This window comes from Podarcis melisellensis (assembly GCF_964234715.1).
Source record: "Podarcis melisellensis genome assembly, chromosome: 2".
In the NCBI taxonomy this organism is placed as follows: Eukaryota; Metazoa; Chordata; class Lepidosauria; order Squamata; family Lacertidae; genus Podarcis; species Podarcis melisellensis.
This window is the reverse complement of record NC_138529.1, coordinates 54,388,226-54,408,004: the sequence shown is the minus strand read 5'-3', so window position 1 is coordinate 54,408,004 and position 19,779 is coordinate 54,388,226. Positions and strand designations below refer to the sequence as shown.

At 43.5% G+C, this 19,779-nt stretch overlaps 1 protein-coding gene across 3 annotated transcripts; it reads left to right on the top strand.

The window, feature by feature from the left end:
• The first annotated feature begins 553 nt into the window (after positions 1–553).
• On the top strand, positions 554–19,772 carry GDF9 (growth differentiation factor 9). 3 transcript variants are annotated; one of them, XR_014165721.1, is made up of 4 exons: positions 554–1,540; positions 3,179–3,772; positions 5,359–5,420; positions 19,738–19,772. XR_014165721.1 is itself a non-coding variant. In XM_081900817.1 (2 exons), the coding sequence occupies exons 1-2, from the start codon at positions 1,138–1,140 to the stop codon at positions 4,117–4,119; spliced, it is 1,344 nt and encodes a 447-aa protein (XP_081756943.1). In that variant the 5' UTR covers positions 554–1,137; the 3' UTR covers positions 4,120–4,201. The 3 variants fall into 3 exon arrangements, 1 of the variants encoding a protein (XP_081756943.1); XR_014165722.1 differs by lacking the exon at positions 19,738–19,772 and adding an exon at positions 19,566–19,687; XM_081900817.1 differs by lacking the exons at positions 5,359–5,420; positions 19,738–19,772 and having other exon boundaries at positions 3,179–4,201.
• Positions 19,773–19,779: the final 7 nt, after the last annotated feature.

The window sequence follows — 19,779 nt, the reverse complement described above, 5'->3', positions numbered from 1 at the left end:
GAAGCCCTCACACTCCTTCTGCTGATGAAGCCTGGGATTTCTGCTTCAAAGCCCCCCCCCCCATATCTGAAACCCAATCAACGTTATATGGATTAGTCAAGATTTTCTTCATTCCGGGTGAGAGAAATCTCTTTGATGACACCCTCCTGGCATTTTTTTTGGTTTAAATATGCTTAGTTGATGTTTTTTTTTAAAAGTTGTAGTTTCACTGGCCCATTATTTTAAGAATTAAAAAATGGGCTACTTTCCTGGTTCCTTTTATTCCCTTTGGCTGAAAAGCAAAATCAAATAGTTAAGATCCCTTGGCTTTCCAACCTCTCTCACGTTTCATGATGTCCTACACATATCATTGTCTTCTCTTGGAAGATGATGGGGTAAAATTCAGATCAAAGACCAGCAACCCTATGTGACGGTGTTGTGCGTAACTATACAGTGGTACCTCGGGTTACATACGCTTCAGGTTACAGACTCCGCTAACCCAGGAGTAGTACCTCGGGTTAAGAACTTAGCTTCAGGATGAGAACAGAAATCGCATGGCGGTGGCGCAGCGGCAGCAGGAGGCCCCACAAGCTAAAGTGGTGCTTCAGGTTAAGAACAGTTTCAGGTTAAGAATGGACCTCCGGAACGAATTAAGTACTTAACCCGAGGTACCACTGTACAATGAAATGTTGCAACTACAGTACTAAAACTAAGCACATTTCCAGAATGAGGTACAATTTAGTTAATTTGGAGCAAGCAAAACAGTACAATCTATGCAAGTCTACTTTGTAGTAATCCTTATTTAGTTCAACTAAGGTTACTTCCAGCTAAGTATATATAGAGCCTGCAGCCTTATTTCCAGGTAGGTGTGCTTGGGTTTACAGCATTTGCTATACTTACCTAGTTAGCTTAGTTAAGCCTTGGAGTGGAGAAGACCTGGCTTAGCAATCAATTTCACAAGCAGAGACACACGGTGGAGTATTAAGATGATCAGTAAACTGGATTATCTCATCAGGTGTATGTTTTTTCCTTTAATGCCTTGTTAGAAAGGAATTACACCTGGATATTATTTAAGAAACCAGAACTGACCAGACCAGAACTGACTGACCAGAACTGCATGTGGAAAGGGTGGTTTCTTTGCTTCGACAAATCCCCATCATGAAGATTTTTGGGGAAGTACTTGTTTGTCTGTGGTCTCTAAGGCTACTTTTTTATGGTGTCTTGTGTTCCCCCAGTCCCAAGGATGAAGGGGGATCTCAGACATTGCTGGTGTCAGAAGTCTCTGAGCTGCCTCCAGTGTTGTTATTTTGTCCAGATGCAGAAAATGTCTATGGCCAGTTGCCTACTCCTTCCAAGTTATTGTCTGACCACCATCAGCAGGAGTTGGGAGATTGTGTGCCAGGACCACGACTGGATTCCAAAGCCCTGAGATACATGAAGAGGCTTTATAAAAGATCTACTACCAAAGAAGGATTCCCAAAGATAAACAATCTCTATAACACAGTCCGACTCTTAACTCCATGTGCTGAAAGCAAGCACCTCACCATAGGACAAACAAAAGGTAAGTGAGGAGATATTTGATGACAATGCCCCACCCAAAAAAACCCCCTCACATACACATACTTGGTGTTTTGGGGTTGAATTATTATCCCATCTGTAGATTTGTTATTATTATCCCATCCTATACTGTTCTTCTTATAAAGGTACAAAAAAAATACAATTTATTGGTCCTGTATTTGTGTCTGTGCAAGTATGCAACCTTTAGAGGTCAATAAGCTCTCTGGTCAAGTTCACATGGATCTTCTCTGAGTAGTTCATGTTTCAAAGCATGTAGTAATGGGAATTTGTCCTTTTCTAATGTGTATCTTCATGCTGGATTTCTATTACGGGATTTCTAATGTTACTATTGGGTGTATATCCAAAACTGTAAAAGAGCTTTGTTTAATTATTTGTGGGATAGGCCAAGTGGGGATTGTAATAAAGCCAATCTTAATTTTGGCACAAAACTCAAAATGGGTCTGGTCATCTGGCCACAGTTTGGATTACTGTAATGTGCTCTTCACAGAGCTGCCTTTGAAAAGTGCTTAGAAACTGCAACTTGCTCAAAGAGCTGTAGCCAGACTGGTGACACGCTGGTTATAGGGAGCATGTGGCTGCTTCTGGGCACAATTCAAAGTGCTGGTTGTCACATATAAAGTCCTATGTGGATTCAGTCCAGGCTAACCAAAAGACGATATTTCTCAAGCGAACCTGTCTAAGCTCTTAGATCTTCAGGGGAGGCCCTTCTCTTGGTCCCACCATCCTCACAAGCATGCTTGGGACACAGGAAGATGGCCTTCTTGGTGGCTGCTCCCAAACTTTACAACTCCCTTCCTAGAGAAATTAGACTGGCTCCTTCCTTGTTGTCCTTATGCTGGCAGGTGAAGGCTTTTTTTTTTTTTGGAACAGGCTTTTGGGAACTGCCCATTTTTAAGAAAAGGGATTGAGCTGTGATGTTTTTATTGGAATATGTATGTTTTATTAGATTGTGTGTGCATTCAATTGTTTAATGATTGCTTTTTTCCCTATGTTTTTAGCTGTTTATACTTTAGCTGTAAGCTGCCTTGAGTCCCTGTTAGTGGAAAAAGGAGGGATATAAATAAATATAATAATAATTTTGGTGGCATTTATATAGATCTGTTTAACACTGTGTGTGAGCACTGTTTGGATTTAATAACTTGTAACAATTGAGCCCTAGTTAGGATCCAAGCCTATTAGTCGTACCTTGGATCCGAACACCTTGCAAGCTGAACATTGGGATCTGAACACCTTGCAAGCTGAACATTTTGGCCCCCAAACGCCACAAACCTGAAAGTGAGTGTTCTGGTTTGTAAACGTTCTTTGGAACCCAAACATCCGATGTGGCTTCTCATTGGCTGCAAGAGCTTCCTGCAGCCAATTGGAAGCTGCGTCTTGGTTTCTGAACTTTTTGGAAGTCAAACAGACCTGGAAAGTCAAGAGAAAGAAATGCAAGTTTTTGGCCCCTCTAAAACATTCTGGGGTTGCTCTAGGAATAAACTGCATCTTTAGAGTAAGGCACACAATTGAAATCTTCCTTGATACTTATAGTGCTATGGGAAAGCTGGAGTTGCTGCTTAAATAACATATTACAAATAAATTGCTATCATTGGTACAAAGTGTTTTTTCTTTCTTTTGGCAGGAGACCTTCGTTCACCAGACTTCCTCTTCAGCTTGGACCGTGTTACTGCTTTGGAGAACTTAGTCAAGTCAGTCTTACTCTACTCATTTGATAAACCATTTCCTAGATCGTGGGCTGTTATGTGTACAGGTAATCTAGTTGTAAAGGCGGATGGTGCCTCTGGTCACACACACCCCAATATTGAACATGCCACGGCTTTCCATTTTGAACTTGGACGCAAACAGGCTGAGATTGATGTGACCTCTTTTATCTGGCCTCTGATAGCCTCTAACAATAGAAGCGTTTACATGGCTGTGAATATTGTTTGCCCGAATGACCAGCCCTCCAACTCCAAACAGGATCCCTTTAATATGACACGGGCATCGCTTTCTCTTCTCCTGTACCTCAATGACACCAGTGAGCAAGCTCACCCTACATGGGATTTTCTCAAGCACAAGAGAAGGAACTCCATGCGAACCAGGCTGGAAAGGGGTCCTTTCGCAGGTCTCGGAGGAGAGGCAGGAAGAGACCTCAAACAGAGCGCAAGAAAGCCTCGTCTCCGAAGAGATGGAGATGGGCAAGAGGAAAGCAAACCAGTTTCCATAGACAACTTACGTAAGTACTACGAACGGTTTCTTTTCCCACAAAATGACTGTAAGCTTCACAGCTTCAGGCTGAAATTCAGCCAGCTGGGCTGGGACAGTTGGATAATTGCACCACACAGATACAATCCTCGCTATTGCAAAGGTGACTGTCCAAGAGTACTTAGGCATCGCTATAGTTCTCCTATGCACTCGATGATACAGAACTTCATACATGAAAAAATAAACCCCTCTGTCCCCAGGCCCTCCTGCATTCCTGCTGAATACAGCCCCCTGAGTGTCTTGGAGGTAGAGCCTGATGGATCAATTCTGTACAAAGAATATGCAGATATGATTGCTACCAAGTGCACTTGCCAATAAAGCCAGTGCTGATTTATTAATAATGTGATATTTTCCCTTAACAGTAGAAGGAAAGTAACCTGTTGGTTTAAAAAAAGAGAGAGAGACTTAGAATGGAGTACTGAGGCAGGTATTTTCAGGCCAGCATTTCATTAGCCCCCTCTGATTTGAAAGAGGCAAAGTATGGGCATAAGGAGGTTTCCTTGTTATCTTTTTTCTTTCTTCAAAGTGGGGGGGGGGGAGGAGACATGAATTGTGAAATGTTTTGGCTAGGGGGAGAGTGGAAGCGCTGTTTCTCTAGATAAGCAAAAAAGTAGAATGCCTGTCCTTTCATGCCACTTTTGTAGTGTTGTTCTTTAATCATGTTGAAAATATTTTTTATTTTGAAGAAATTTTATGACAAGTGTTTGGGTGCAGAAGGTTTTATTATTGCTAACTGCTCAATCACTTAGTTTTAATAAGTACTTTTAGTGATTGAAACTGGTTGTCTGAGACAGCTCCTGTTCTTTATTATGATGACTACCAGATGTAAAGGTTTGTTTAAAGCAATGAATAACCTTTTGTTTAACTTTGAAGGCTCTCATGTTACAAAAGAATGTAATTGTAAAAAAAAAATGTCCTAGTTGTGTGTCTAGGAAATACCTTACTAGGGTGGCTAAACACATGACAAAATCCAGTGTGATGACACGTCTGAGTGGGCAGTAGCCTGTAACCTGCATGCAGATCATACATGCAGCTTTCTACATGGAACACAGGCATGACTTCATGCAAGTTTCTTGCTAAGTTCAATGGAGAAGTGCCTTCAAACAGATTGGGGTGGGAAGTGGCTCACATTTCTGTCAATTGAATGGAGGGCACTAGGAAGGAATCTGTTGAACTTGTCCATGAGCCTACATCAGACTGGATTGATGAGCTCTGTTAAATATGGCATTCAGAAATGTTCAAATGCTTGCTGTCTTCTATTCTGGTTGGTTTATGAACAGGAAACAAAATTCACCTAAATACAAATTAAAACACAAAGTTACATTCTAGTGTAATAGTTACACGTGTCTGTAAATGAAAAGTAGGTGGGTTTTCCAGTGATAAGCTAGCTTAAAGCATTTTAATGATTCCTTTTTTCTGTTGAGGAACTGAAATTCTGTCTGAATGTATTTGTAAAACCTGAACACTTGCTGGAAATAAATGTGAAGCAGTTATAGCTTGGCTTGTTTGTTTGCTCTTTCCAGGGAATAATTGTGATTCACTCATTTTATTTAACAGGCCACTGACAACCCAAGTTCACGATCTCAGTTAAAGGGGAAATGCCGCCACACCAAAACAAGGTAGTGATTTCTAAACCCTTGGGTGGGACTCCCCAGACATGTGAACTAACTAGCTAACTAAAAAAAGAACACAAATAACTTATGGGATGTTTAAAGAGAGATAAGAAACCTCTATAACTCATCAGCTACATGGAGAGGAAATTTTGGGGTTCCTGCTGAACACCAAATCCCCCTCTTTGCTCTCCCTTTGTTTAGGGAGGCAGCAGGTGGGGGGGGGACAAAGAGGACACATTGCTGCCCAGTCGCAGCTAAACTAAAATCCTGGATTTTGCCATTGTTTTCTATAGACAGTTCTCACTGCCGGGGGGGGGGTGTCTAAAGGAACTGGAAGTTCAGATTGACTACTATAGCTTTGTTTGCATGTACAAAAAATGGTGTGAGAGCTTAACTGCAAAGGGAGAGTTGGTACACTATGACAATGCATGGTCCTTTGAATTCATGTTTTTGAATGCATGCATAGGGCTTGTGCGTTGAGCAATTAAATCTGTGGTTTGGGAAGTTGAAACATGGAATGCTGGTGGTTTGAGGGGTGAACAGGAAAATGGAAGCGAAGAGAGGTAAGGCATGCTTAAGCCCCGTAACTGTTCAATATCTGGGAGGTGCACATTATGAAGTTCAGCGTTCCTGCCCATGATAAAGAAACAAATAGTGCTAATATTTTTTTTAAGTAGGTCTTTGTTGACTACCTACGGTTGTTGCAATGAACACCATAGGCAGGCTTCTGTGAGAACAGAGGTGGGTGCTGTGACAAGAGGTGGTTAATTACCATATTTTTCACTCTATAAGACACACCAGACCACAAGACACACCTAGTTTTTGGAGGAGGAAAACAAGAAAAAAAATATTCTGAATCTCAGAAGCCAGAACAGCAAGAGGGATTACTGTGCAGTGAAAGCAGCAATCCCCTCTTGCTGTTCTGGCTTCTGTGATAGCTGTGCAGCCTGCATTCGCTCCACACACATTTCCCCTTACTTTTTAGGAGGGAAAAAGTGAGTCTTATAGAGCAAAAAATACGGAAGTTCTTAGCTGTGTTCCTTACTAAACAGTAGGTACATACGTTGTTTCTGCTGCTATTCTGAAGAACTTGCTTCCAATATGACCTCACCAGACTTCATCTCTCTAAAAAGCCAATAAGCAAATTATTATGCAGCACATTGTGTACGTACAGAAGCTTGACACATAGACTATTACTTTGAACGATATATTTTTATCTCCAGTCCTCTAAAACCTGCCTACCAGATCACTGATCCATTTCTGCAACTTCTTTATATAGTGCTCCCCCTTAAGAGAACTATCAATTTGATAATTTAACGTTGCTTTCAAAGTTTTTGTAGTAGTTCAGTCTCAGAGACATGAATTACTTTTCCGTGTTTTCTCATATAAAAAATGAGGGCATACAGATCTGTATGTTTTTCATCTTGGACATTATATTTAATGTAGTTAAATGTATACCTGGGTCTAGGTCTAGCTTCATTTCATATGTTTGTCCAATTAACCCCAACACCATTCTCCAATATTTGGCTGCCTTTTACATACCGACCACATATGAAACAAGCCTCCTTTTTGTTGCTTAAAGCTTCCAATGCTTTCCTTCCCCTTACAGATTTCCCAAGTTTGCCATTGGCTTGGACACATCTGTGTACTCATTTCATAATTCTCTTTATGCTGTGTGGCTATAGAAAACCCAGATTCTTTTGTATACCAGTGTACCAAACAAAATGGGGCCCAGGCTCCAATTAGCTGACTGGAGTGACTGCATAATTTCAAAGTGCCTTTTTGAAGTTGTTGCCTGATGTCATAATGATGTCAGCTGATCAACAGGCAGGCAGCCCCACCCCTTAACAAAAGGGGCCTGCAGGGCATGGACTCGTCCTACATCTGGCTGAAAAAGTTTATCCACTCAAGTTATATATTCCATTTGATTAATTCTCCCTATTAGATTTTTCCCTAGCTATGTATAAATAAAGCATTTAATTTCAGAACTGGCAGCCAACCTCAAACCTAAGCCTTTTTTCATTGATGTAGCCCGGTGTGGGAAGGTTTCAGGCTGATGGGAAATATAAAGGGAATTCTCTCAGAGCTTTAACTCCTGTTTCATGTTGGTGGCTGGGGATATACTGACACACTTTTTTGCGGTCCTTTTAATTCTAAATACTGTAGTCTTATTCTAAAAGTGAAGTTCTTTACATGCTTGCTCAGTCATGCTATGGTGATGGGCTGCAAACCAGTGTTGGGCTGATTCCTCACCTTTGCACTCCACTAATGGCTGCAGGTGGCCATGACCCTGAGTGCCAAATCTGTCTCCATCTAAATGGGTTTTTTTTTATCCCAAATGTGTAGAATAGCAATATATAAACAAGTACCAGTTCTATATGCAGAATAGTACAATTTATGAGTCAACTCTTGCAGCTGAGAAGATGTAGAGTGACCATGGGGCCACTGGCGGAGGAAGAGGAGTGTGGGGGGGAGCGCACCGCTCCTGGCAGCATGATCCCAGTGGGGTGCCATTGCAGCTGCCCCCACCCGTGCTGGGCACCACGCCCCTGCAGGCGGCATGCCACACCCCTGTGGGCGGTGCACCACGCCCCTGGGACACATGCCAGCCCCACCCCCACCTGCTCTCCGCCCCCTGATGCTGGAGCATGAAGCTCCACCACTGCATGTGGCACCCAAGCTAAATTAGTACAGAAGGTGCACGCGCGCACACACACATATTTGGCTCTTTTTGGACATGCACATGCCTCAAATATTAGTTTTCACATAACACGCTAAAAAGGTGCCTTCATGCTACTGTGCTGCACACAAATTTTAATGCAGGATAGAAAAATGGCAAAGATAAATGGAATGCCCATTCTTGTCTGCAGCTGTAGAGTTTACCTTTGAATTACATAATTTCAGAGTAAAGTTCCTTTAAACATATGTGAGTAAACCATAACAAGTTGTTGCACAGACAGAAAAATAATAGTAGTGGAACAGCTTATGGAACACAGCATAGCACTCAGTGATGCAAACAGGGCCAGATTTAGGTTTGATGAGGCCCTACGCTACTGAAGGTAGTGGGGCCCTTTATATGTCCAGCTGTCCTTTGTCAACAACAAATTGTTGCTGTTTCTGGTGTTGAATATATGCTATATGGTAATTTATGGACCTAATAGCCATTTGCTACTGTTGCTGTATGTAGGTTTTATTTTGTTTTTTATCTTATAATTTGGAAATGTACATCCAGGGGTTTTTTTCCTTTAATTTTTTGGGGGCCCCAAGAGAGTGGGGCCTTAAGCTATAGCTTGTTTAGCTTATACGTAAATCCAGCACTGGGCAAAGCATATGATAGTATGCCTCTGATCTGTACATGGGATAAATGCCCACTGTCCACATTCATGATAGGAGCGCCAGAAGCTGCTTTGCAGAGAGTCACACCAGTAGTCCATCAGTGTTTTCTACACTAACTGGCAGCAGTTTTCCAGGGTTTCAAATAGGCATTCATTTTCGCACCTACCTGGTTCGTGTTCTGGCTCAGCCAGGAAGGGGTTTTTTTTAGGGGGGGTATAGAAATGTAATAAGCCAACTCTCCCCCCCCCCTCCTCGTCTTTCCCGCCGCCCCAAACAAAACGAGGAGGCATTGGATGCCCCTGCTTGGTGATGCTGGTGGGTTGCCCTGCGCATTTGAGGGTGAGGGTCCCACCAGTCGAGCGTGCGCGACTCTTTCCCTTAAGGTTGGGACTTGCTCGCCACACCTGAGGGGAAGCTGTCAAAGTGCTGGTAGGGGCGAGGGCGGGTGGCGGCGATAAGTATCCTTTCCACTCTCTACCTGGAGCCATTCAAGGGCATTGGATATGGAAGAGGGTGGAAAAAACGGCTGAGAGGGCTCGGCCCCCCTTAGGCATGTGAATGTGGGGTTCCCGCCTTTACCGCTGGAGTCCTGCAGAGGGAGCACCGAGCCCACGTCGCCTCCCCGGCCCCCTATCCGGCGCGCGAGGGGGGCGCCCGGGCTTCTCACGCTGCAAGAAACAGCGGCCTGAGGACGGGCGCCTTGGGAGCGTGGCTGCAACGCGCGCCTCGCCCAACCCAGTCCGTTTAATTTCTGAGAAACTTCTAAGAATAAAGGCTGGGACAGGCAAAAAGTCCGCAGCAGGCTTATAACAATGACGGAGGCTTAGCCTGTTTGTGGCGTTTTGGCACCGTCAAAGGCTAACAGATTGCTAATGGCCTCCTAAATGCGTCACTCTTTAAAGGGCCGCAAGACTATTGAAAATGGCCAGGGAGCTGACGCGACCTGTGACTTTACCGCCCGCGATTGCTCTTGTTCTAAAGAGTTTGCTTACTGGCAGGCAGGAGCATTGCTTGACTGGTTATAACACGTTTGTACAAGACTTAAAGACACACACCCGTCACTTTTGCACCTTAAGGGCATTCTTTGAGTATATCTGCGTGCCGAACACATATTTTGCTGAAACCTCTAATGGCTTCACCCCAAAGAATCCTGGGAAATGTAGTTTGCTGAGAGTGCCCTGCTCTTGTTTCTAATTTCTCTGGTTGCTGGAGGAGAGGGATATGACTATGAAACTCAGGCAGGCACGACTCCATCTTATTCATGTTCACTTGGAAGTTTAGTCCCAAGTAAGCCTTGGCAGGATTCCAGCTGTAATTCTCTGCTGCTGCCACTATTCTGCAAGTTTTGAGTCAAAAGCTGCCACGGCTCTGCCCAGCAAAATTTACCAGTACATTTCCATTTCCAACTTTTAGATCGGTTTGTTGTTTCCTCCCTACAATGTAAAATACAATCTTAAAATACAAACACCACACTTCAACTGTCTTGCTTATCAATATAACACCACACAAATAAATTCAGTGGGTGAGACAATGCACTATTAAGTGTGTGAATTCAGAGTTTCTTTAGGGTGGGGAACCTGTGGTCTTCCAGATAACCGTGGTCTCTCCAACTTCCATCCTTCGGACCACTTCGGCCATATTGACTAGGTCTGATGAGAGTTGGGGTCCAATGACACCCAGAAAGTCACAGGTTGCTCACCCATCCCTGAATTAAGGGCTTAAGCCTATTCAACAGGCTTTAACATTCAACATTTTCCTGCTTCCTCCCCTCTCCCTCCGTGCTGCACTTCCAGTGGCTTTTTTGAAGCTCATCTAAGCTTGCTACGCAGCACAGGTGACTGCAGTTTTGTTTTGCCTCGAGTCCGTAAACTACCATAAACTGCTTGGAGGTTTTAGTGCAATCAAGTGGTATATAAATTTTGTTAAATAAAAATAGAATACCGGGCATGCACAATTAGATGTGCATTTCTCTGAATTGTGACCATAACACACATTGTGGAATAAAAGCTGCAGAGAATGAATCTTTATTTGCATCAGCCATCGGCCATAGCAATAAAACAACAATACAATATACAAGGAATAGAAATAAAAAGTCAATTATGTAAAATACATTTTAGGGTTTTGAATCAATTGTCAAACAGTGGATCTTATTCTGATTGGACCAGCTAAAAACCTTGCAGCCTTTGCTGTCACCTGCTCATCTTGATCTGCCAAGAGAAAGGACACTGGCAGTGGTTGGGCGACCAGGAATGGACAATAAGAGGGGTGATAATCTCATTCCTCAAGCTGCAGAGACCTTTTTGTCCAAGAGCATTAGAAGGGGGGTGAACCATGTAATTAAAAGCAGAGTTAGCAAGAGAAAGGAAGTATGTTGTTGGGGCTAAGGGGGAGGCACAAGATTGGTAAAGGCTGATTAAAGCCAGCATGTTTGTTTCTGGAGTACTATCTGGAATGTTGATACTAGCTAATGACAAATGGCCTGTCTCCATTATGCAGAGTCTGCTGGGATCCTAAATCCATAGCTCATCCATCTGCCGAGATGACTGGCTGAAGCTGACCAGTCAAGGCAAACTGTAGATAAACTCTTTTCCATATGCCACACATCCTGCTGTTCCGCCAAAGAGGGTCATAGCAGACTACGTACAGTCTCTCATGCTTAACTTACTTCAGTGCAGTGGTATAATTTCAATGTGTGCCTTCAAACCGTTTGACAGGAGAGATGCTTGATTTTTGAAGTCTGCTCTCCCAAGTTTGCTATGAGACTTTGGTGGGCTGGTGAAAGTAGTCAGTTTCAGCAACCATGCTAGTTCCTTTTTCTTCTTCCTTTGGTAAGGTGAGCACACCCACACCTATTTGCTGCTGCAGCATGTATTATACTTGTTGGGGGTTTTTTTTAAGTGGTGGTAGGGTACCTTTGGCTCTCCAGATATTATTAAACTTCATCTCCCATCAGCCCCAGCCACTGTAGCCAATGGTCAGGAGTGATGGGACCTGTAGTGCAGCAATGGCTGGAGCCATAGGTTTCTGCAGGAGTTTTTCCTGGGCGTTGGAGAAAAGCAGTTGGGGAGAATGAGGGAGCAGGCTCATTTCTAGCAATAATAATGTGTGTACATTTCCCCACATAGTTCAAGTAAGCTAGAAATTTCAAAAAAATTAAGCTGGGAATTTGGGGGTTACAATTCATTGAGGTGAGCTTTCCCCTATTCCTCCTCTCCACTCACCCACAGATGGTTCATACATGTTGGGTAGATATTTCAGTATTGTCTTTGCATCATTCTGGACATTAGGTCTCCCTCCATCTCTTTCTCAGGATCAAATGTCAAAAGAACATGCTTTGAAATGATTGCCTAGATCAGTGTTTTTCAACCACTGTTCCGCGGCACACTAGTGTGCCGCAAGATGTTGCCTGGTGTGCCGTGGGAAAAATTGAAAAATTTGAAAGATTAAAAAAAAAGAAAATTCAAATTTTCGCCCACTAGGCGGGCGCCGGACTGTGTCCTGGGTATGGGGGGTGGGGTTTTTGACCCCACCCTCGGCCAGCAGGGGCGCCGATTGGCGCTCCTCAGGGGGACACCCTCCACTTTTCTGATGTCCGGGCCGTGATTGGTCCAGACTCCAGCCTGGACCTATCACAGTAGGACATCATCTTCCGACTTCCTTCCTGCCCGAGCACACTGTGCGCAGCAGCGGAGAGAAGACGACGTCGCGACTCGAGTCACCAGGAGGACCGGAGAAGTTGTCATTTTATTTCTCTTCAGTCTCCACTGAATGCCTTGACTGGGTTAGGGACCCTTATAGCTCAGCATCAGTTGGTGGAAAGGACATGACTTTACAGGAGCAGGAGGAACTAACTGAACTGAGACAAAATCGTGGTTTCAAGCTAAGATTTGCTGATCTACCTTTGGACAGTTTTTGTTGGATACTGCCAAGGAGTTCCCCCTTCTGGCAAACAAAGCTATTTTGACATTGCTCCCATTTTCCACTACATATCTGTGTGAGATGAGCTTTTCAAGCATGATTGCTATAAAAACTAAATACAGAGAGAGACTGAGAGCTGTTGACGAAGAGCTACGTGTGTGTCTTTCTTCGATTCCAGACAGAATATCAGCTTTGTGTTCAGCCAAACAGGCCCAGGTTGCGCACTGCATAAAGTATTTTATAATTTTTCATATTTCTGTTTACTTACTATTTCATAATAAAGTAATTATAAAATACTTTCTTTGTGTTTATTTGATTCCTATTCAAGAGAATTACTTTATATATAGTCAATATAGGCACAGAGTTAAATTTTTAAACATTTTCTAATGGTGGTGTGCCTCGTGATTTTTTTCATGAAACAAGTGTGCCTTTGCCCAAAAAAGGTTGAAAAACACTGGCCTAGATGACACTATAGATAAAAAACCAGTGCATTTAAAACTGAAGCTGGGATATTAAGCTGATCTGTATTGGCTTGAAAGCAGCCAGGATAAAAATGAGCTCCATTATCATGACAAGTCAATCTATCATCTTGCATTCTAATTCTGATTCACTTCTCTCAGTGCCATTGCTTATGTAGTCAAAATTGCAATAGACACACATGAGGAATTAGCAAGCTTGAGGCAACCTCAAGGTTTGCAGTAAAAACAATGTTTAGAGTGGGGGGGACAAAGGGGGAGGAAACCCCCTAAAACAACCCAATGAAATCATGCTCAAGTGCCCACAGAAAGCTGGCTGACTGCTGAGAGTGGGGGAGACAGAAAATTTCAGATAGTCTGCAGGGGGAGGATCAGCCCTCCCATAAAACAGCCCAAAGAAGACGTGAGTAAAGTCAGTGGAGGATTGCTAAATCTTTAGGTGAGGTGGGGTCAAGGGAAGAGATGGGGAATGGTATGGACTGGAAGAGTACAGAGTGCTAGCCCAGCCAGCCACAAACAGGAACACTCCACACTGCAGCACTTAGCTGCAGATCTCACTTGTATTTACAAGTAATCATCCTCTGATCACCCTGTTCCGTGTAATTTTAAACATAGGCTTTGCCAAGTGTGCTAATGTTCATTCACCTTGCAAATGGACAAACAAGTATCATTCAGGCTAGTTCCCCTTTGTGCTGCCTTGTGCCTGTGGCTATTTTGAGAACAACAACAATTCTTAGACTGATTCCGTTAGACCGTGGGTAGGCAAACTAAGGCGCAGGGGCCGGATGCGGCCCAATCGCCTTCTAAATCCAGCCCACGGATGGTCTGGGAATCAGCGTGTTTTTACATGAGTAGAATGTGCCCTTTTATTTAAAATGCATCTCTGGGTTATTTGTGGGGCATAGGAATTCAATCATTCCCCCCAAAAAAATATAGTCCGGCCCCCCACAAGGTCTGAGGGACAGTGGACTGGCCCATGGCTGAAAAAGGTTGCTGACCCCTGCATAAGACCCTTTGTTGTTGCTGAGATCTTCTGCCTCACCCTCCATGAGATGCTCACATCTCTAACTACTTCCTTTTGGATACCTACAGAACATGGTGCATTTTCAGCAGAATACTTTTCCACAGTGCCACTTGAACTTCAGCAGAACCTAGCACTTCTTTCAAAATGGAGCCACTGCTTCCTAAGCTGTTGCCTGATCCAGCCCAAGCAATTTTTATCTCCACCCTCCCAAGACATCCTCCCTGGGTCATAAAATCAAATATTTGATAGGGTGATAGGCCCCTTCCTCATATGACCTGCATGGACCAGCTGAGAAGGAGAAGCTGTGTGCCTCTGTCTGTGTGTCTGCAAGACATGTGGGCAAATGTGGTGTGGCCACACCCACCACTGTCATGTGATCCCTGTAAGGTGGGACAAAGATCAATGTGGCCGTCAGACCAAAAAAAGGTAGCCACATCACATCGGCTGTAAAGCTGGGATGAACCATTAACTGTACTACTTAAGCTTCTGGCATTGCTGAACAACTATGTTCCCATTTGCACTATCTCAATTTCCTTGGTAATCGGAGGCATAAAATACTTGCGCATCCTTTGCTTGAATAGCTTCATGGGAGCAGCCGTTTACAAACCTTTCTTGATCTGTCTGCTCGCTGCTGAATGATAAATTTAAAAAGCAACCCAAAAGGTAAAGGTATCTTTGCTGGCCCGTAAGAAAAATTCCGAAAGCCATATTAGAGCAGTGTGCTAGCTTTCAAGTTCTACAGAACTCTTTTTCAGACTAGCAGGGGGAGACCATGGTTACAAGTGGCTTTCAGTTATTGACACACAACCGTTGTGTGTTCCACCTTCCCAGCATCTCTATGGGCAACCGGAAACCAGCACCTTACAACAGGCTCACTTGAATGTATGTCAGCTCCTCTATGATCCCATCTAAAGCCTTTGAAAAGATGCAGAATCCATAACATCACTATAAGCTGCTTTCGCCCCACGCTCCGCCCTGCCCCGCCCCCCGGGCTTTCTCTGTTTACCATCCTACAACTCTGGTTGTAGCAAACTCTGTGCCCTCCACATGTTGCTGGACTACAAACCTGCATTATCTCCGATCACTGTTTATACGGGTTGGGGCTGATGGGAGTTGTGCCCAGTTGCCTGCTTCTGAGCCAGATGAAGTGTTTGGAGAACTGGAAACTTTCACACTATTTTCTTATATCTTTGTTGGCTTAATGAGTTGGGAGTGCTTAAAATTTGCAGTTGGATTTGTGCACAGAGGCAAGGGTGAATCTTTGATACAAACATATATGTGCCATATGTCTGGATTTTCCCGGACATTGCCAGGATTCCAAAGGTTGAAACGACGTCCAAGGGGAATTTCCAAAATATGGCAACCCTACACAAACACATAGCCATTTCTGGTAACTTCTTGGAAGTCGGAGCAAAGTATGATTCATTTTAACTACATTTATATGCTGCCTTTGTACCAAGGAACTCAAAAATCATAGAATCATAGAATTGTAGAGCCGGAAGGGACCCCAAGGGTCATCTAGTCCAACCCCCTGCAATGCAGGAATCTCAGCTAAAGCATGCATGACAGATAGCCATCCAACCTCTGCTTTAAAACCTCCAAGGAAGGAGAGTTCACCCCATCCTGAGAGGTGTTACTATTTTAAACCATGGCATTCAAGTAAATATGCACACTACGCCCCCCATACCCCTGTACTACAAGGTATAGGAAATTACTTCAAAAAGACTGAACAACATTGGTCAGATTTCCACCATCGCTTCCACAGAAATGCTGGAATGCTCTGAAGGAAGGGATGCTTTGAATCTTATACAGTGGTATCTCAGGTTAAGTACGTAATTTGTTCCAGAGGTCTGTACTTAACCTGAAACTGTTCTTAACCTGAAGCACCACTTTAGCTAATGGGGCCTCCTGCTGCTGCTGCTGCACTGCCGGAGCACGATTTCTGTTCTCACCCTGAAGCAAAGTTCTTAACCTGAGGTATTATTTCTGGGTTAGCAGAGTATGTAACCTGAAGTGTATGTAACCTGAAGCATATGTCACCTGAGGTACCACTGTATACTGGATTCCTCAGCTTTTATTTGCCAGTCACAAAATAAATGCCCAAATATTTGAAAGACATTTATTTCAGTGGTTGTCTGTCCGCGCTCTGTTCAAATTGGGGTGAAATACATCTGAAGCCCAGTCGATTGAACAGGCAAGGAAACAAGAGAGATGGAAAACAGTCAAGGGCAGAGAGAGAGAGAGAGAGAGAGAGAGAGAGAGAGAGAGAGAGAGAGAGAGAGAGAGAGAGAGAGAGGGGTCAGTTCTGCCAAAATAGTATTTTACACAAAACATTATCTATAGCAATGAGCTATAGGTACTGTGTATGCTCACCCACCGAATAGATGGCTGATGCATGGCTAGAGGAGGGCACAGAAAGTTGAGAAGGAGGGGCTCAAGTTGAAAAAGAAACCTTGAATGCTGCTGTGGGGGGGTGGGAAAGACAACTTAAAATAAAACAGGCCTGAAAGGGAGCAAACAGGCAGTGAGCTGCATGTCGGGAGAATGCTGAAGTGGTGCCTGGCTGACCCCAGCTGAATGGGGACACCAGTGGCAAAGAACAGGTTGTGGCGGAATCTGGCTGTGACGTGGCGTTATCTTATCTAAATTAAGCACTCACTTGGCACTGTTCAGTATCTCTCTCCTGAGTAATTCTAGGAAACCGATAACCTCTCCGTTTTAAAACTGGGTTGAGTTTGCTGTCTGAGGAAAAGGACAAAATGGCGCCTCCCCCTTTGAAATGCAGAAGTTGATTAGACTGGCAGCTGAATCTTCAACACTAGCAATAGGATGGAGTTCCCCATCAAACCTTGAAGCGTAATGGTTGTGTGACAAACCGGCCAGAGGGCACAGGAGGAACAACTCGAGGGCTGCTAGCCCACAGCACCAGTCACCTCAGGCTGTTGCTTCAGCGTGTCTAATTGTAGGTTCAGCCCTGTGAGGTTTTGCTTAAAGGAATGCACAGGAAGTAATTTAATTCTTTCCCTACAAACCTGCTGCTAGGGGAGCAGAAAAGGTACATCTCCTTTTTATCCTGCTTGCCTGGGAGGTTTCACTGCTGAGGTGAAAGGAAGACATGACAAATGGGTTTGTGGAGACAGGTGCACACACACCCTTATTGCGACCACATCAGAAAAATAATAATGAAGAGAGCAGTAAAACCCCCATTTTACAGATGAGCTTGCAAGGCTTTTAGTCCATGCTACAAAGCTAAGATTCATCAATTTTCTGAGCTACCGGCATCAGATTTTGATGTTACAAGTTACAAAGTGTATTTTTTATGTACCACCTTGAGTTTTGGACACTAGAGTACAAAAAGTATTCCCTGTTTTATATTAGCTGTACAATCTTTTAGAACTCGCTGAGTATAATTTCCTGAACTTAATACAGTTTCACCATCACTTGTCTATTCAGGAGGCAGTACTGTCCCAGTACTTTGGCAGTTGACACAATTGCTGTGTGTGTACTCTCACCAGAATTCTTGTCTTTCAGCAAGAGGGTTCAAGCCCTCAAGCCCAAGTGAGACCCAAAAACGGTTTATCTTTGTTAGAACTAAGTTACCAAAAATTAAAGAGCCACATATGAATCATTAGAAGCTTCAGTATGCCCTGTGGAGCAGAGAGAGGGTTTTCAAAAAGTAAGAAAATTGGGGGGACATTGCTCACCCCTGCCTCACCCTGAATAGACAAATCCTACAGACCTATCCCCTACCAGCACCTGTGGTGGCTAAAAAAGCTTGATTTAGAAAGTCTGGATGAATAGTTTGGATAAAGCAACACCGAATAAAGCTTTGCTGTGTTTTCTTCCCTGAAAATGTTCGGCCAGTGTGTTGCACTTGAGAGTCCTGTTTGCCAAGGGACAGCACTATTTCTATCTACAGTATTTTCAAACAAGCCAAGATTAGCTTCCTAGAGATTTAATTAATAACCATACTTGGAAACACGTGGACAGAACACATGAAACAGAGTGGACACAATGCTGGAGTCGGAGCTTGCGATTTTGGGGGGTGAAGCAGGGGCCATAGGGGAAGTGAAACATTAAATGTTTGTGAACATTTGCAGTTAAGTGGAACTAGGAGAGCCAACACCCAAACCACTGAAAATGTGGCTAGGCATTTTTTGGCATCTTTTGGAGCGCCTGGGTGGGTAACGTTAGACATATTGTCGCTTATTCATAGTAAATATATTGTATGGGAGACCCCATGAGCATATATGCAGTATGTATATAGGTGCAATATATGCAATTAGGGGTTTTTGCCTAGATATGCATCACTTTGCAGTTGTTTACAATGAATTGTATTTGCCATTTTACTGCCGATTCATTCAGGAGAAATCCTTCTGCAGCTCTTCACAATCCCTTTAAAAAGCCCACCTTGAACAGTTAAGTATCATCAGCAAACTTGACTACTTCACTAACTTCATATCTGTTGTGAACAAATAAAAAGCACAGGCCTCAAAACTGATAATTGGGGGACTCTGCTGTCTACATCCCTCCACTGGAGAACTGCCCATTTATTCCTACTCTCTACTTGTTACTTCACCAATACCTGATCCGCAAGAGGACCTCTTATTCCATGACTGCTAAGCTTACTAAAAAGTCTTCAGTGGGGTACTAAAAAGGTGGTGGAGATGAAGAGCCCTTCATCTGCACTTGACTCTGCACACTCCCACTGCCTGGTCTGGAAAACTGATTTGTGGGGAAGAATCAGGGCTGCAAGGAAGGGCCTTGCCACAAATGCAATGATTCCAGGTTTTGCAGCTCTTGCAGATAAGGCAGTTTGATCTTATCTCCATTTTCCATGCAGGGGGAGAGGGCTGAGATGAGAGACAATGGCTTGTCTTGGGGTACTTCTAATGAGTTAATGGTTGGAGATTTCCAACCAGGGATTCATTCCCTTCACCACTGTGCTATGCCTCTAGGTTAAGGTTTCCCGAAGTTGGGTCTCCAGTTGTTTTTGGGCTACAACTCCCATCATCCCATCATAGCTAGGAGGACCAGTGGTCAGTGATGATGAGAACTGTGATCCCAAAACAGCTGGAGACCCAAGTTTTGAAAATGCTGCTCTAGGTGCTCTGCTAGAAGAGGTTTGTTGCACAGTGTTGCTGCATATTCAGAAGTTATTCCCTATTCAGGCATTGTAGGTTTATATTTTGAAAATCAAATAAAAAAATTATTATTTTTTTAAAAAGGACTGTAGCCCTTTGGATGGGCATCCAGAGACTGCAAAAAGACACCACCCTCTGGTAAAACCAAATTGCTTGAATCCTCTCTCTTATCATCACCCCACTTCTTTTCAATTAACCCCAAGGAACTGTGTGTAAAAAAAGCTTTCTGCTCTGACCATTGACCCTTTTGCAGGTACACCGTGAAACATTGGATGAGATCTAGGTTTCAAAAAAGGAGCTGTTGGCATGTTTGATATATCGATCAAAGTACAAGTGCTGGAAAAGTAAATATATTTAGCCTCCAGGACAGACCTTGGACTATCAGTTTAGTAGACATTAACTTATGAAATCCCTTTGCCTCTCAGGGTGATCTTTGCTCCTTTGATAAACTGATGCAATGCCAATTT

Bases quoted from the DNA above. Each gene is read 5' to 3' on its own strand.
- GDF9 (XM_081900817.1), top strand. From the start codon at position 1,138: ATGAAGATTTTTGGGGAAGTACTTGTTTGTCTGTGGTCTCTAAGGCTA. The intron at 1,541-3,178 runs GTAAGTGAGGAG...TTCTTTTGGCAG, and splicing joins CACCATAGGACAAACAAAAG to GAGACCTTCGTTCACCAGAC.